Here is a 19,022-nt window from a genome sequence, read left to right on the forward strand (position 1 = left end):
TTATTTTACTTTCTTTGGTTTTAATGTACTGCTCTGTTATAAACTTCTTATGAAGGATACATAAATGATTTATTTTTAGCCTTCTTTTCTAATATATGTTGTCTTAAGGCTATATGTTTTCTTCTGAGCATGACTTTGACTCATCCCACAGGTATTGATATGTCATATTTTTATTATCATTTAGTTAAAATTATTTTCTAATGTTTATTATGATTTCTTCCTTAATTCTATGGTTAATTAGAAGTCAGAGTTATTTAGAAGTTAGGTTATTTACATGCTGATTTTAATTTTTTTTGTAATCTATTGAGACTTACTTTTATGGCCCCACATGCGGTCAATTTTAGCAAATGTTCCATGTGTCCTTGAAAAGAATATATACTCTGCAGTTGTTGGATACAATATTTTTTATAAGTCAATATAATCAAGTTTGTAAATTATGTTCAAATCTTTTAATTTTTATCAGTATATTTACTATTTTGGTGTGCTTGTTCTATCAATTATTGATAAAACTATATTAAAACAAGCTCTCACTATGATTGCCAATTATTGTTTATCTTTTTAGATCTACCAGTTTCTGCTTTATACGGTTTGAAGCTATGCTCTTACAGACATTAAATTTAGAATCAGTATATCTTATATAGTGATTCCTTTAATCATTATGAAGTAATTACTCTACTCCCTTAGAGTAAGGCTTTATGCTTTATATATATGTATATTTACATCAGTTTTCTTTTAGTTACTGTTTGCATTTTATGTATTTTTCTCTTTTCACTTTCAACCTTTCTGTATAATGTTTAAAATGTCTCTTGTAAGCAGCATACAGCGAGTATTAAAAATTAACCAATCAATCTTTGTATTTTACTTAAGAGTATTTAGTCCTTATACATTTAATGCAGTTAATGTAAATGCTGATTATTTGGAGTTAAATCTACTATTTATTCCAGAAACTCTCTTTTTCTTCCAATTTCTTGCTTTTTTTGTATTAATTAATTAATTTCATTATTTCATTCCCCACTACTATTAGCCTATTAGTTATCCAGTCTTCTACAAGCATTTTAGTAGCTGCCCTGTGAGTTAAAATATTTATTTATGATTTATAAAAGTTTAATTTCAGTTAGTACTTTCACCACTTCTCAAATAATTCAAAGATGCTTAGAATACTTTAACATTATTTATAATGTCCTAGACTTTTTAAAAAAGCTATTGCATATTTTAATTCTATGCATACAAGCAGTTCTACTTTGCATGGCTCCAATACACATGAAGTTCAGTTACCATGATTTAATCAAATGTAAATGATAACTGTCCTCAACAACATCCCTCAAGTTTCAGTTGCCATAGTATATTAACTATTAATCACTGAATAAAGTACAAACTTTGTTGCCAGCTCTTCAGTCCACAGATCACTATGTAAATAACAGATGCGCATTATAATAGGTGACCAACTACATCTCTCTTTCAAAGTCATTGATGGTTGCTCACTGGGCATCTCTTGCTCAGTTCATTCACAAACAATAAAGCATGTCATTGTGTTTCCTATGTGTTTCCCAGTAATCACCTCATATGACATTGCCTAAAAATGGCTAATTGAAAGAGTGAATTTACCAATAAAGATGAAAATGAAGCAAAGAAATGAAATGTAATGTTACTGAAAGGAAATCCAAATGGAATCATAGAATAAATCACTGGCATGAAAAGTTGATACCACCATCTGAGACTATTTATTTATTTTAGAGACCAGGTCTTGCTCTGTCATCCAAGCTGGAGTGCAGTGGTGTGATCATAGCTCACTGCAGCCTTGAATGCCTGGGCTCAATTAATCCTCTCACCTCAGCCTCCTGTGTAACTGGTACCACAAGTTTGCATTACCATGCTCAGCTAATTTTGTTTTTCTTTTTTTTTTTTTTGGTAGAGACAGGATCTCACTATGTTGTCCAGGCTGGCTGAGAAACTCTAGATATTTAATCAGAGGAACTTAGTGATGGGAGAAAAATGGATGCAAAGGATAAAGATGTCCCAAAAGATACAATGACGGTAAAAAAAAAAAAATTCACATTAAAGAAACACTTGAAAATATTTTATAATATTTAAAAAGCAAAGGATAAAATGATGGAAGCTAATCTAGACTTAGAAAGAAGTATGACAATTTCCCAGGGTATTGAAAAGATATTCTCTTGTAACTTATATAATAAAGATAAAAGGTCAAGCACTGTCTAAGCTACTCTTGGTAAGTTTTTACAAAGCAGTAAAGCATTTTACTTGTAAGTGTTTCTAATATTGACAATTACAGTATGTGAAATATTAGTTTTATTATTTTTTCCTATTTATAACTGAGAAATTTTAATGTTTTCATAAAAGCTTTTAGAAGTCACAACACAATTTTTCTTATTGATTATTAAGATTGCTTAATACACTTTCAGTTAGCACAATTTTATGATCCCACACTATCATGCAGAGCAAAGAACAGTATTTTAAATCCCCTAAGACATTATTTCATTTTGTGCAGTCAAGGTTCATTTATATTTACCCATATATTGACCTTTTCTGTTGCTTTTCATTTCTTCCTGCACAGAAATGTGTTAGCATGTGGAATCGCTTTACTTTTGTCTTAGTAATTCCCATTAGTAGTTCCTTTAATATGAGTCTAATGGTAATAAATTCTTTCAATTTTTGTTTGCTTGAAGTATCTATCTTTTTCTAATTTTAAATAATCTTCTGGTTGGTCTGGCAGATATTTGCTGTTTTGTTGTTCACAAATACCTTTCTATTGTTTTATAAATTCCATGATTTCTGTTGAAAAGTCAGCTATTAGTCTTGTTACATTCTTGAAAGTATTATTTATTATTTTCTTGCTGCTTTTTTTTTTTTTTGAGATGGAATCTCGCTCTGTTGCCCAGGCTGGAGTGCAGTGCAGCTCACTGCAACCTCCACCTCCCAGGTTCAAGTGATTCTCCTGCCTCAGCTTCCTGAGTAGCTGGGATTACAGGCACACACCACCATGCCCAGCAAATTTTTGTATTTTTAGTAGAGATGAGGTTTCACCATGTTGGCCAGGATGGTCTCAATCTCCTGAACTTGTGATCCACCCGCCTCGGCCTCCCAAAATGCTGGGATTACAGGAATGAGTCACTGCACCCAGCCTTGCTGGTTTTTATAATTTTCTTTTTGTCTTTGTTTTTTAGCAATTTTACTATGATATGGCTTGATGTGACTTTCTTCATATTTATCCTTTTGGGGTTTGCAGTACTTCTAACATATGTGACTTGGTGTCTCTTAAGAGTTTTGGAAAGTTTCTTTCAAATATTGCTTCTCTCATTCTTTCTCTCTTTTCTTGGGATCTAACAGGTTAATAATTTAATCATAGGTATGCTAGACTTTTTATTGTGCTACATATTTCTTATTTTCTCTTTCTCTCCATGCTTCAGACTGATTATAGTCTTCTGACCTATCTTCCAGATTACTAATTCTCCATTGAGCTCTGTCTAATCTCTTGTTAAACTCATGTATTTAGATTTTTGTTATTGACTTTTTAGATTCTAGAGTTTACAACTGATCTTTTTTATCATTTTCAGTTTTATTCTGAAATTCTCTCTTGTCACTTAAATTTTTGAACATGCTAGTTATTTTAAAGTCTGTGTCTGATAACTCCAATATTTGAACTTCCTAAGGATCATTTTCTGTTGTCTATCTTCTTCTCTTGATTTTTTTGCCCCGCAAACTTTTGAGTTATTTTTGATTGATTCAAAGCTAGGTTTTAGTCTTTGCAAGGGCTGATCTATTCACAGTTTTCCCATACTTCTAAGATGAAGCTCTTCAGTGATCTCAACTAAAACCCTGGATTGTTTACTAGGAACAATCTTTCTTAGCAAGCCCTGAACTCAAATTTTGATTTTCCTAGCCCTAATAGATGCTAAACCTCTGGTCAGCTTCTTAGCCCTTAAGCTGTTGCTTACAATTCAGGAAATACCTGAAGGGGAAAAATAACCAAATGATGTTTTTGGGATTTGCTTATTGCCCATTGAGTTCTTACTGTTTTCATAACACTCTAATATTTTCAAACATTTTAAAAAAGATTCAGCTCCTTAAGCTATTCTCAGACAAATAGTTGATCTGATGTAAGGTAGCCTACCATACTTGGAAGCAGTATCTTGGGCCTCAATATTCTTGAAAGCAACTTAATGTAGTGGATAGGGAATAATTTTTAAGTAATACATTTATGGTATAAAGATTCTGGCCCTATCCCTTAGTAACTGTTCGACCAAGGAAAACATATTTAGCCTCTCTGCATTTATGTTTTTCTTATATAAATAATGGAAATAATTGTATCTGCTTCACAGGGTTGTTTTAAGGGTTAAATAATAACCAGACAAATAACATTCATGCAATGTTTAATGTAATGGTAGGATATACTAAGTATTTATAGATAAGTATTTTTGTTTCTTCATCAAGAAAATCGAGTTAATGATTAGTAATACATAGCTGCTTAAAATAATGCTAATACATAGCTGCTTAAAATAATGCAATGTGATTATTTATGTAACACTTTTAATAGATTGTAATCTACTAGAGAAATAGAAAAATTATTCTGAGGTATATTGACTGGTTTTCATTTGCTAGATATAATTCAATATTTATGATAAACATGAAGTTGCAACTCTTATTACACTTATTTTGCAAATGAGGCTAGGAAAGGTTACATGACTTGTCCAAGGCGAGATAAGGAGTAGGCAGAGATGCTGGTGTTCAGATCCAACTCTGACCCACCCCAGAACTAAGGTTATTAAATTCCCTACTGTCCTAATCTCACTAAGCAACTCTTCTCTTTCCGAATTAAGGAAAATATGCCAGCTTTGTAGAATCTTGTACAGACCATAGAATCAAGTAGTTACTCAGTAAGTACTTATTGTCTCACTGACATTCACATCAACAAAATATGCTGACACAGTAGTAATAGAACAGATAGTGGTTCAAGAACAGAACTTTTCATGTTGTCTAACTTCCAACTATGGAATTGAGGTATAATGAAGATGAATTAACATAAATTGAGAATGAGAACAAGTTAATAATTTAATCATAGACGGAAGTTTTGACTCACAATCTAGAAACCAGCTCCCACTGCCATCTGGAGCCCCAAGATTATCAGTCAAGAGTGGTTGTGGCTTAGGTCTATGCTGCACTTTTCCTTGTACTTACATGTGAGTCACTTTACTCAAATTGTAGAAGGAGTGTGATTCGAGCTGTTGCAGAGTTGCATCTATAGACAAGTAGCTGAATGTCAGAAAAAATAAGACAAAATAGAAAGTTAATAAGGTTGTAAACTTCAAACATTTTTTTTTTTTTTTTTTTTTTTTTGAGACGGAGTCTCACGCTGTTGCCCAGGCTGGAGTGCAGTGGCGCGATCTCGGCTCACTGCAAGCTCCGCCTCCCGGGTTCCCGCCATTCTCCTGCCTCAGCCTCCTGAGTAGCTGGGACTACAGGCGCCCGCCACCGTGCCCGGCTAATTTTTTGTATTTTTAGTAGAGACGGGGTTTCACTGTGGTCTCGATCTCCTGACCTTGTGATCCGCCCGCCTCGGCCTCCCAAAGTGCTGGGATTACAGGCTTGAGCCACCGCGCCCGGCCCAAACATACTATTTTTGACGTAACTTTTTGTTATGGGTTTCCCAGATCATGCAACATGTATAACCCTCATAGATTCTGCCTAATTATGTTAAAATTACTTACTACTTTTTTTTCAGATCTCGTGATACCTGAATTCTTCCTGTATGTTAACTCCTATTTATCCTAAGTTCTCATTTAACTGTCATTTCCTTCAGAAACTTTCCCCAAACTCCCTGATTAAAATTTCCCATATGTATATATAGGGATATATATACATATGGTGTTACCCTGTGGAATGTTCCACTGGAGAATTGCGGTTTTCTCTTCATCTTCTTTGAAACTACGTGTCTAATTCCATGTTATTAGACATTCCATTAAAAATGCTTCTTATTCACTCTAGTGTTCTTTTCTGATGCTTGTGTTTTCTTGTTTTTTGTTTTTTTTTTTTCGATTTTGAGGAACTCTTCCATTTTAAAGGAACTCTTCTATTGCCTTTAAAATACACAGATGTCTAAACGTGGTCTAGGATAATTAAATCAGAGTTTATGAAGGATGAGTCAAGTACTTTTATTTTTCAAAAGCTTCTTAGCTGATTCTAATGTGTAGGCAATTTTGAGAACCACTGACCTATAGTTTGAATTGAATCTGCCATACATATGTATATATATGGTATATATACAGGGATATATATAGTGAGATATCACTATATATCACTACAGACTCCTTTCACTAATTATCACAGTGCAAACTTCCCATTCTTTGGGTGATATTTATGGTGTCTCACTAGACTGTAAATTCTCTGAAATGCAGAACTGTGTCTGTTTTTGGCCACTGACTCTTGAGTGCCTTTCAGAGTGCTTGGCATGTTGTAGACTCTTATTAAGCGACTGAATGAATAGAAGAGTTCCTCAAAATAGCAAAAAAAAAAAAAAAAAAAAAAAAACCCAAAAAACAAAAAACAAACAAAAAAAACCCCACGAGCATCAGAAAGGAACACTAGAGTGAATAAGAAGCATTTTTAATGGAATGTCTAATAACATGGAATTAGACATGTAGTTTCAAAGATGAAGAGAAAACCGCAGTTCTCTAGAGGAGCATTCCACAGGGTGACTACATACTCACTTAAGAATTCTCTTCGTGATTTTAAATGAAACTGAAAATTCAAGGTCCGTCTTAAACTTTGTAAGCAAAAAGTAATTCAGATAAAAGCTTCAAGTACTGAAAAAGGAAGAGAAATTCCTAAATACAACTTGTCAAGAACATATAAGGAATGTTTCAAATAGTTTCCTCAAATTCCATCTTGTGATGAGAATAACTAATGCGGCCAAACTCAATGACCACTTTCTGTTGAGAGGTATTTCTATGACATTTGTGAAAATGAACAATTGACAGCTGGTTTCCAGCTATAGCCATAGCAGAGATTCTCAACCCTGGACATGCAATTAAACTACCTGAAGGGCTTTTAAAATACACAAATGTCCAAGACCTGGTCTAGGATAATTAAATCAGAGTTTATGAGGGATGAGTCTTTTACTTTTCAAAAGCTTCTTAGCCGATTCTAATGTGTGGGCAGTGTTGAGAACCACTGGCCTAACGTGTGAATTGAATCTGCCCATAAAATATCCTCAACAATGCAATGTTTACAAGAGGAGTGCTGATTGTTCCATTCTGAGTTTTTGTCTTGGTTATTACAAGTATTCTAATGGCTCTGTGCTTTCTATTTTGAACTACTCGTTCTCTAAACAATTATCCTTTGATTTACCCAGTCTCTTAACCCTTTGCCTCTTGTGGATAATAACATATGAATTTTTTTGATACAAATATATTTCTAACATAAAGGAAACAGTGGAACAGATTGAAAAGAATTAATGTGCCATGTAGAGACTGTGGGGATTTATCATGGATGAAGCTGAGCCAGCTAGCAGAGCAAGATTCATTTTTCAAGGCTGCCAACTGGTTTTCCTAAGCATCTTTTCCGTTGCTCCAAATCTTCTACTGAATTTCTTCGTTAAGAAGTATGAGTCTTTCTTAAGATTCCAGAAGGATAGTCACTTGGCCCATATTATCAAATGGAAGTTCCAGTTTCTCCAACCTAATAACACCTCTTTGAAGGGCTGTGATAGCTTGGTTGTGAAGACAACTGGTAGGAATCGTTTATTCAGTGGGATAAAAATTGCTATTCCCTGCTTACTTACCCCATTCTATAACTAGGAAAAATCAGATCCTACTTCTTCTTCATATGTAAATATCATATAATCATTACAATCATCATATGATTTATCATTCAAACTGGGCTATTTTTGTGAGTTAAAGCAAGGTGCTGTTAACAATTATGCCAGAATACCAAGTGGGAATTTGAACCATCTCAGACAAACCTAGCTTCATCCTATTGATCTCTTTTTTCTCCCCAAGATATATCAAATCTTTAATTATTATTCAGGTATGTATATGTGCTTTTATTCCACAAATATGTATTGAACATTAGTTGTATGACAGACATCCTTCTGGACAATGACAAAACAGGCCTGTTCCCTACCTTCAAGGAACTCACAGTACTCAGAGATACAGATTAACATACAAGGTAAATGGGATTAACGCAAGGTGTTAAGTGCTTGATAGAGTTCAGGGAACCCTATCACTTAACCCAGACTGGAGAATCCAGCACTCTTCCTGGGGGAAGCCTCAGTGGAGCCTTCAGATCTGTTTGGGTGTCTCCTATATCTCAGTCAACCAACCCTCTTCTTATTGCTCATCACTTTTATTTCAAATCTTCTCATCAAATTTCTAACTCTGCCACTTCCATCTTCCATCTTCTTAGATGTCTTTTAATAATTTGATAAGTTATAGAAATGTTTGAAACTTTAAATGAGAATGCCTTGAATTCCCAACCAATAAGCCTGTTAGTTTACCTGCATCTGTCCCATCTTTTCCTACAACTGAGACAGTTAAGTAGAAAAGGGCTCCGTAGCAGAACCTTCAACTGCCTGTGCCCTGGGAGAAGTATGTACTGGGGTGGAGCTTTGGGAAGTTCATTTATAGTGGGGAGGAGCCTGGCCTTTCCTGTTCTGAGGTGGTACCTGGGATTCAATCTGTGAGGCGCTTTGCTGAGAGTCCCTGTTTCCCTTTTTTCCCCTTTCACCCAATAAATTCTATTTTTATCACTTTGCAAAGTGTCTGTGAGCCTAATATTTTATGGCCTTGTGACAAGAACCTGGCTTTTAGCTGAACTAAGGAGAAAGTCCTACAACATAACTTTCTTGTTATGATGTAAAATGTGACCATCTTCCTATAGAAGGCCAATCCCTCTATTTGGATTTCATCCCCCCCTGCCTCTTCAGGGACCACATGCTCTTAAAATTGTTCTTTCTTCACTCTCTTTAGCTTCTCCCTCTCTATGGATGCCTCCTCCTGGTCCCAGTTACACCCATTTGTTTGTGACTCTTAATCTCTACCTGAATCTCTCCCTGTGTGCCCCTATATACCCAGAACTCCCAATCCTCTTTACTCTAATTTATTTTTTTCTTTGTCCCATACACTTATTTCCTTCTAAATTAGTATCTAATTTGCTTATTTATTGTGTTTTTCGTTCATTGTCTATTTCCTCCCATTCAAATGGAAACTCCATGGGGACATGGATCTTTGTCTGTTTGTTCCCTGATGTATCACCAGCTCTCAGAGCAGTGATTGGCACATAGTAGGGGCTAAACAAATATTTGTCAAATGAATGAAAAAATTCTGTCTATGTCCTGATATGTACTCGATCTGCACCTCAAACGCCATACGCCCCAGATTGAATTCCTAACACACCCCCTGACCCTCCACAGCAAATATACAAAACACTTCTCTGCCTAAATGAATGTGCTCATCAACCACACAGATGTCCTAATCAGAAACTTGTATGCATTTCTTTTCCATCTCCCACCATCTCCAAATCAGACAACTTTGAAGTTTATCAGCCCTCCCTTATTTATGTCTCAAATCTCTATCCTTTTGCATTATTCCCACTCAATGATCATCCTTCAGTTTCCCATCCCGTCCTTTGGGCGCTGCATCAGCCTCTTCACTAGCTTCCTGCCTACAGCCTTGCTCCACTTCCACCCATCACTCCACTGCAAAGCCAAGGGAATGTTTCTCAAATGAAAATCTGACCGTTTCACTTGCCTGCTTAAAACCATTGAATGGCTCAGCCCTTAGGGAAGATTTCAAACTCCTTCACATGATTTACAAGACCCAGTACTAACTTAGACCCAAGTTCTATGTTTTTCTATTGCCCACCTCCCTGCGTAAGCTCTACCTCCAAGAAACTTTTAATTCTTCAGAAAGCCCAGGATTTTCCCTTCTGCTTTTTGCTATGTAAGGCAGATCACAGGTCAGGTGCGATTTTTTTTTTTCAGGAAGTCTTCTCCAACTCTTCTCCCTGCTCCTGTTTAGATAATAGACCTCTTATGTGAGTTTCCATATCACCCAATAACTGACCCCATCATGACACTCATCACTCTCTTAGGAATAAAACTGAACCTCTGTGAGTTTTGTCTACTGTTACACACGGAACATCTAGCAAAGTGCCAGGCACAAAGAGGGCTCAATAAATATCTGTTGAATGAATGAAGTAATGGCCAAGCTGCTAGGACATGCAAGTAGAGACACCAAATAGGCAGTTGTATAAGGTAGATGAGGGAAAAGGAAGAGCTAGAGAATTCGAGGTTTTTAGCTTATAGGATGCTAAAGTGGTGCTGTTAAAAGAGAAGAGATAGCTTGGGAGGAAGATGATGTGTTTATTTTGGATATGCTGGTTTTGAAGAGCCTGTGAGACATCAAAGTGGTAATGTTTGGAAATTAGCTGTGTTAGGAAATAGTGCAGCCAAAGGAATGGGAGTGTTTACTCATGGAGAGTGGGGTATAGAGGAATTAGAACAAAATATACAAAGAAAGAGCTGGTAATTAAGTAGCTGGCAAAATTAAAATAGGAAGTCAGAAAAGGAGACTGAGGAAGAGTAGCCGGGTGAGACAAGAAGAGGAATGAAAGAGGAATATGAAGGAAAACAAAGAGGCAAGAATCTGAAAGAGGAAGGACTTGTTAGCAACATAAAAAACTGCAGAGATGTTCAATAGGATGGTCTCTCAGTCTCAGCACTGCTGACATTTTGGAATAGATAATTCTGTTATGGGGAATGTCCTATGAACTGTAGAATGTTTAGCAGCAACCTTCACTTTTACTCACTAGGTGCCAGTAGCAGCCCCGTCTCTACCAAAAATGCTAAATGCTTATAGGGGTAGAGTTGCCTGTGGTTGAGAACTACTGAAATGACAGAAACACTAACCAAATGGCCACGGAGTGAGTGCATTTAGCCAAAAACTGTACAGATTGCTTCTGGTTATATTATTTCGCATGCCTGAATTATCTGGATTGCCTGTCAAAATCAATTAAATGAAATAAAGATCTGCTTCATTTCATTCACTCTTTGTCCACCCAATATGGAAAATCCATTTTCTCCTCACTCTAAGGGGATAGCAATTCAATTTTTAAGGTTTAGAATTATTTTTAATTCTCTTTTAATGCGAGAGAGATTTGAAACCATTGGCTATGTTTATAATAAAATGTAAATATTTGTATTAGTAGTGAAAGAATTGGTGACTAGGACAGATGGATGTTTGTCTGTGTATATGTTTAGCTTATAAACTATGGGATGTTTATAGGAGAGATTTACAGCTAAGGTTTTGCCACATCCCAAGATATATTAAAATACATCGAGAATTATGAAATTCTCAAAACCAAATTAATCTAAATTTGATTTAGGTTTTAAAAAATCATATAGGAATTAGGGAGTGGAGATATAGCAAAATCAAATAAAAATTATGTACATAAAATTGTCATATACATTGAAAATGTAACTGCCATTGATTTATGCAAGTATAATAGCGAGTATTTTTCTTGATAGGACACATTTAGAGAATAACATATCACAAATGCAAACTTCTCTTTATATTTAAAAAAACTCACATTCTGGAAATATTGGGCAGACTAGAAAATGCGTGACTTGGAATGGTTCTCAGGCGAGTCTCAATAAGCTTCCTGTGAAAATAACAATCACACAATTAGAGTTTTAATCTTTGGGCCTTTCTAATAATTCACCTTAATTATAAAAACACATTATTAAAAAGCATGACAGTTTTTACATATGTTTCCTTACACATAATCAACAAAAAAAAACTCAACAAACATACCAAAGAACCATACATATACATTTTTTCTCCCAATAAGAATTGAGTGTGAGATTCAGATGCAGAAAATAAATCATCAAACCTCATCTATGAATTAGCAGTAAACTAATATGTCTTGCCTCGCATCATACTTTATTTGTTAACTGAAGGGCAAGATTTCTTGGGGGTCTTTTTATTAAATTGAAAAACGTGATTATTTTACCTTTTACTTTAGGTTTGGGGGTACATGTGCAAATTTTTATATAGGTAAACTCGTGTCACAGGGTTTTTTTTTGTAATGATTATTTCATCACCCAGGTATTAAGCCTAGTACCCAATAGTTACTTTTTTCTGCTCCTTTCCCTCCTCCCACCCTCTGCCTTCAAGTAGGCCCCAGTGTCTCTCTGTTCTCTTTTTGTCCGTGAGTTCGCATCATTTAGCTGTTACTTATAAGTGAGAATATGTGGTATTTGGTTTTCTGTTCCTCTGTCAGTTTGCTGAGGATAATGACCTCCAGCTCCATCCAAGTCCCTGCAAAGGACATAATCTTGTTCATTTTTATGGCTGCATAATATTCCATGGTGCATATATACCACGTTTTCTTTATCCAATCTGTCACTGATAGACATTTAGATTGATTCCATGTTTTTGCTATTGTGAAAAGTGCTGCAATGAACATTCGTGTGAACAACACAATATATTCATAAGTATATTAAGACTACTGAATTTATAACATGTACTTGTCAATGGAAATGTCTTGGAATGCTATCAGAATATACATAAAGTACATATTAAAAAGAATTAAATGCATGTTTTAAATCTTAAGGGTTAAAAATAGTGGCATGGTTACTCCCTTCTCACACAAGTAAAAGTCTCCTCAATCATATCTTGATCTTATCATCTACGTGCTGCAGTCTGGAAATAACTGACTGGCAAGGAGCAAATTCTTCCTCAGAATCTTAAGACATCTTTGTTGGATTTGCACCTTAAAGGTGTGACTTTTCCTCCAGTTTGCTTTTTTGGAGACTCTTCAGAAGGTGAAGACTGTTCTCATTATACATAATGAAACACCTTCATGCATTCCAGTATGCCTCTCCACCTAGGCACTCCATTTTTTGAGTTATGCTCTTTACTATAGTTACTACTTGAGAATCTTGTATGGAAAACAGTGTGCATAGTGTATTAACTTGGCAAAAAGACAATGCCTTAAACACTACTCAGCTTCTCCATGTGTCTGTTTTTGCCATTTAATCACACTGGTAATCACACACCATCCAGTTAGTACCTCATTTATAGATATTAGAATAACATTGTGTATTTTTTCTTCTCTAAGCTGAGGTGTTACTTCTCAACAATCTATTTCCTTGGTCTATGCTTTCTTTGAATTATTCCTTTTTGCAACGATTAAAATATATCTGTAACTTGCCTAATCAAAGCATCAGCAAGACCAAATTAATTAGTAAAAGGACCTATTAAAATGGATGGAGGGAGGTGATGTGAATGACAAAAGAGTAAATCTTCAGCTCTTTCCAACCTCTGGTGTTTCGCCATGAAGCCCAATATTGCCTTAATATTATTTCAGAAATTCAGGTCCCATAAATTACTTGTTCTCCTTTGAAGGCCTCCTACTTATATTTCCTTAATTGAGTTATCCAGATTCTGAAGTTAAAAAGATATGAGAAGAACAAGTCATTCTACCAAAATCTCTGTGTAAAATTGGGCCATGCCAAAGGAAAACAAAAGATACACACCTGTTGAGTATCACCCAAGGCAACTGAGTTTAAGCTTAAAGATAGTCTTACTCATAGAGCTGTCATAAGGCAAATATTTTGTGGGCATATTTATGGTAAGATTTTAGGTAATATGGGTCTAAACTGTAACTTTCACTGACTAAAATTTTTTGAGTTTAGCCCGTGTTCAAAAGTAAATAAGTGTATAAAATTAAATACAAAACTAGAATAAGATTACAATGGTTTCTAAGAAATTGAACGACTCAATAAAGCAAATAATCCTATTAAAATGGGCAAATGATGTGGCTAGACACTTCTCAGAAGAAGACATATAAATGGCCAAGAGATATATTTAAAAATGCTCAACATCACTACTCAACAGGGAAATGCAAATTAAACCACAATGAGATATCACCCTGCACCTGTAAGAATGGCTATCATCAAAAAGGTGAATGCTAGCTAGTGTTGGCAAGGATGTAGAGAAAAGGGAACCTTCACACACTGTGTTGTGGAAATGTGAATTAGTACAACTATTTTGGAAAAAAGTATGAAGATTATTTAAAAAACTAGAAGTAGAAATACCATATGATCCAGCTATGCCACCCAAAGGAATAAAAATCAGTAAGCTGAAGAAGCGTCTGCACTCCACATTCACTGCAGCAGTATTCACAGTCGCCAAGACAAGGTAAATTTAAAGCTTTCTGGAAAAGAGTCATGATTCTAGATACCATTAAGAACATTTGTAATCCATGGGAGAAGGTCAACATTTCAACATTAACAGGAGTTTGGAGGAAGTTTATTCCAACTTCCATGGATAATCTTGAAGGGTTGAAAACTTCAGTGGAAGAAGTAACTACGGATGTGGTGAAAATAGCAAGAGAACTAGAATTAGAAGTAGAGCCTGAAATGTGACTGAATTGCTGCAAACTCATCATGAAACTTTATTCAATAAGGAGTTGCTTCTTATGAGTGAGCAAAGAAAGTGGTTTCTTGAAATGGAATCTAGTCTAGGTGAAGACGCTGTGAACATTGCTTAAATGACAAGAAAGAAATTGAGAATATTACGTAAACTTAGTTGATAAAGGAGAAGCAGGGTTTGAGAAGATTGACTGCAATTTTGAAAGAAGTTCCACTGCATATAAAATGCTATGAAACAGCATTGCATGCCACAGAGAGATCTTAGCACTGGTAGACTACACCATGTGGTGTAAACATAATTTTATATGCACTGGAAAACAAAATAAAATTGTGCGACTTACTTTATTGTGATGGCTTGTAAAGGAACCCATAATATCTTCCAAATCTTTCAAAATTGAAAAAAGGGTGGTTTTTAAGTGTTCTCATCACAAAGAAATACGTAAGGTGGTGTATATGTTAATTAGCCTGATTTGATCATCCCACAATGTATACATGTATCACAATATCATGCTGTACCCCATAAATAAATAGAATTATTTGTCAATTAAAAATTAATAATTTTTAACAGAAAAAGTGCATTACTTTACTATTTTTATCTTTATAGGATTGTACCTACCACATGGAGTTGCTATGAAGATGTAATAAATTATTATTAGAAGCACTTATAACAATGTTAGGAACATAGTGAACACTAGATGTTTTAAACAAAAACATATAAATCAGTTCACCAATTTCTTGATGATGAGAAATACAACTGTCACATAGATCTGAATATTCGTGATGGTATGACCAATTTTTCTTTTCAGCAGACTATTTTAGGGAACCATGAAATATTCAGAAGTTTGCCTGAAGATCATGAAATCAATCAAAACAGGAGATGGACCCATTTTTTAAAATGTTCTCAGGCTAAGAGAGCATAGTATTGTTGTTTTACACAAGAAATGACCTTGCCTTAAGGTCTGAACACTGATTTAAGTTTCCTTTCTCCTGGACATGGACTGGTTGGGAATTTCCAGAGTTCTCATCTCTGACTCCACTTTTCCTTTGCATTTATTGCTGATCAATCTCCTGCCTGATGGATGTTTTTTTCATATTGTAGAGTGTTATTCTGTTTCCCTTAAGAGATTTTATATGTCTTTATTATGATCCGTGTGTGTTACTTTAAAAATTTACTTGATTTCATTTGTTTCTAAGTTCTTAGGGAGAATTATAGTGCACCTTCAATATTATTGGGAGTATTTTATTGTAAACTGTGTTACTCTGTTTTCATACTGCTTTGAAGAAATACCTGAGACTGGGTAATTGATTCACAGTTCTGCATGGCTTGGGGGGCCTCCGGAAATACAATCATGGCAGAAGGTGGCAGAAGGCGAAGGGCAAGCAAACACCTTCTTCATGGCAGCAGGAGAGAGAGAACAAAGGGTGAACTGCCAAATACTTTAAAAACCATCCGCTCCTGTGAGAACTCACTATCCTAATAACAGCATGGGGGAAACCGTCCCCATGATCCAATCACCTCACACCAGATCTCTCCTTTGACATGTGGGGATTACAATTCAAGGTGAGATTTGGGTAGGGACACAGAACCAAACCTAGCCTTGGACTGCCATTTAATACGTGTAGTGCTTTTACTTGGTATGTAAATAAAAGAAAAAAATTTAAATGTATCTCTTTGCTCTTCCTCACCCCTCACAGAACCATTTGGGCTTTGAGGAGCACTGTTTAATACCTATATGATTTTCAAACATTATTATTTTATGGATGAATAATCTGAAGAGAGGATGAGTGACTCAAATTCATTTAATAAAGTAATACTAGCCAATTTTCCTGCAAGCTTTTCATTATAAAGTACACATAGATATGGTATTCTAAAACTACATAGCCATAGATAGATTCCTTCCTTTGCTATGCAGTTGTGATCCAGAAGCATTTCAGGAACCAACACACATTTAGTAGACCACATATATTGAGTGCCTACCATGTTCCAGGCATTATGCAGAGTGCTGGGGTTGCTATGGTAAAGAGTCAAAGCTTCTGCCTGCCTGAAGCTGAGACCAATGTGGGAGCCAAACTTTGTTTTAAAATCTCACTTTAATAACTATATGCTATGAAGAAATAATACAAGACCTATGTGAGTACAGTGCATCCTCACTTAATGTCCTGGTTAGGTTCTTGGAAACTACAACTTTTAAGAAAATGATGTATAACAAAACCAATTTTATGACAGGATAATGGATATAAACAAGAGTTAAATTCCAATGGCATATTTCTGGTCACAAAAACATCACCAAACTTCTAAATAAAGACCAAAACACTTATACTATTAAACATTGAAATAAATGTGAACTATATATACATTTAAGAAAGAAAAATAAAAACAAGATAATTATTTACTCAATTTTCGGTGAATCAGAGAGTGAGGGCAATCCTAGTGGTGGTAGATTCAATCAAAGAATACATGTTTGCAAAATGAACATTGTCAGAAGCACCTCCTACCACCACGCAGTTCAGAAACAAACCACAAATACAGTGAGCTCACTAAGCACTTTCATACTGCATTGTTTATTGTATGATTATCACGTACTTTAAAAGTTTTTATTTTACAATAACTTGTATTTATTCATTCATTCATTTTCCAACCTGCTTAATTCCAGCTCAGGGTCACTGGTGGCCAGAGCCCATCCTGGCAACTTGGAACAAAGTAGGAACCAGCCTTTGACATCATTCTATTACAGGATACACTCGCACATATACCCCTGCACTCATCAGATTGAGACCATTTAGACATGCCAATGAACCTAGCATGCCCATCTTTGGGATGTGGAAGGAAACCGTATTAACAGTAAGAGAAGAAAGCCCATTTAGATATAGGAAGAATGTGTGAACTTCCCACGGACAGTGATCCCGGCCAGGAATCAATGTTTCTTTTTTCATCAACATTATAACAAAATGACCTTACTGGAAGATCTGCTGTATATGAGAAGTCCTCTTGAAAAAACTGAATTCAGCTGAGACCTGAAGACTTCTGTTTATGACAGAGTCTAAAGGATATTACAACTTCAGTGAAGGAAGTAGGGTGATGAGTTGAAAGTCAGGGCTTTCTTAACCTCAACTGAAAAAGGGATAATAATATCCATCCTCCTCATTTATTGTTATGAAGAGAGAGCAAGGTAGATATAAAAGCGAACTATCTACTGCAAAGTCCTGAGTGAATGTCAGGAATTATAATATATGGGGTCTTAGCTACAATGTTGTCCATAAACATAGCAGGCATTCAGTTAATACTTCTACATAAAAGCCAATGAACAGGCCAGGCGCGGTGGCTCACACCTGTAATCCTAGCTCTTTGGGAGGCTGAGGCGGGTGGATCATGAGGTCAGGAGATCAAGCCCATCCTGGCTAACACGGTGAAACTTCAGGAGATCAAGCCCATCCTGGCTAACACGGTGAAACTTCATCTCTACTAAAAATACAAAAAATTAGCCCGGCACCTGTAGTCCCAGCTACTTGGGAGGCTGAGGCAGGAGAATGGCGCGAACCCGGGAGGCGGAGGTTGCAGTGAGCCGAGATGGCACCACTGCACTCCAGCCTGGGCGACAGAGCGAGACTCTGTTTCAAAAAAAAAAAAAAAAAAAAAAAAAAAAAAAAAAAAAAAAAAAAAAAAGGCCAATGAACAAACATATGTCATCTGTCCAGTGTTCTGGAAAGCAGCTGTCCTTACAATTGGCAATGTGGGCTTTGGCACAGGGTAACTCTTTTTCTTGGTTCTCACATGCCTTTTGGCAGTTCATAAATTCACCATCTATCATTAAAATTTCATAGTGTTGTCAGTGAATTTTATTCAAGGAGAAAAGACCTAATTGTCTTAAGGCATTTTCAACCCAGTCAGAACAATGGGCTAGACATTCAAAAATAGTATGTATGTATTTATCACCTATATATTCTACTCAGACACATGGAATACCATAGTCAAACATTTTGGGGGAGGGATGTGTGTGTGTGTGTGTGTGTGTGTGTGTGTGTGTGTGTGTGTGTGTGTGTGTGTGTGTGTGTGTGTATTTGCGCCAGTTGTTTGTGCTGTTGTTTAGGAGAAAAAAATAATTTTGTTTGAAAAATGGCCAAAGAGTGAGTTCTTCCCATTCTTAATTTGCATTTCAGGTGTCAACACTCTTGCATTAATTTTCCTTTCAGTATGTGTTTCAATTATTATACATTGATTTAAAACCACATATTTTCTACCCACCATGCCTGTTTCTTTCCTTCATTTATGTAGATCCAAATTTCTATTTTCTTTTTGTCTTGAAGAACTTCCTTTAATGTGTTTTGTTTTTAGTACAGGTCTGGTGGAAATGACTTTGCTCAACTTTTGCTTATCTGAGAAAGTATTTTTACTTTTAATATGGGAAGATACTTTTACTGGATATACCATTCTATGTAGGCAGGTTTTTTCCAATACTTTAATGATGTTATTCTGTTGTATTCCAGCCTGTGAAGTTTCTGACAATAAGCCTGTTCCCCTTTTAACCTTCATTCCTTTGTAGGTAATGTGTATTTTTTTAATCTGGCTACTTTT

The 19,022-nt window shown here is 35.6% G+C and overlaps 1 protein-coding gene across 3 annotated transcripts in view; it reads right to left on the reverse strand.

Moving 5' to 3' along the window:
* TSHR (thyroid stimulating hormone receptor) overlaps positions 1-19,022 on the reverse strand; it is a 181,562-nt gene that overhangs the window by 64,158 nt on the left and 98,382 nt on the right. For all 3 annotated transcript variants that reach the window (XM_050796237.1, XM_050796236.1, XM_050796239.1), the window contains 2 exons: positions 11,602-11,673; positions 5,194-5,268 (listed from right to left, as the gene is read on the reverse strand). In XM_050796237.1, the coding sequence (XP_050652194.1) occupies positions 5,194-5,268; positions 11,602-11,673 (147 nt within the window). The remainder of the gene's footprint in view (positions 1-5,193; positions 5,269-11,601; positions 11,674-19,022) is intronic.

The sequence above is a fragment of the Macaca thibetana genome, chromosome 7 (assembly GCF_024542745.1).
Source record: "Macaca thibetana thibetana isolate TM-01 chromosome 7, ASM2454274v1, whole genome shotgun sequence".
Lineage (NCBI taxonomy): Eukaryota > Metazoa > Chordata > Mammalia > Primates > Cercopithecidae > Macaca > Macaca thibetana.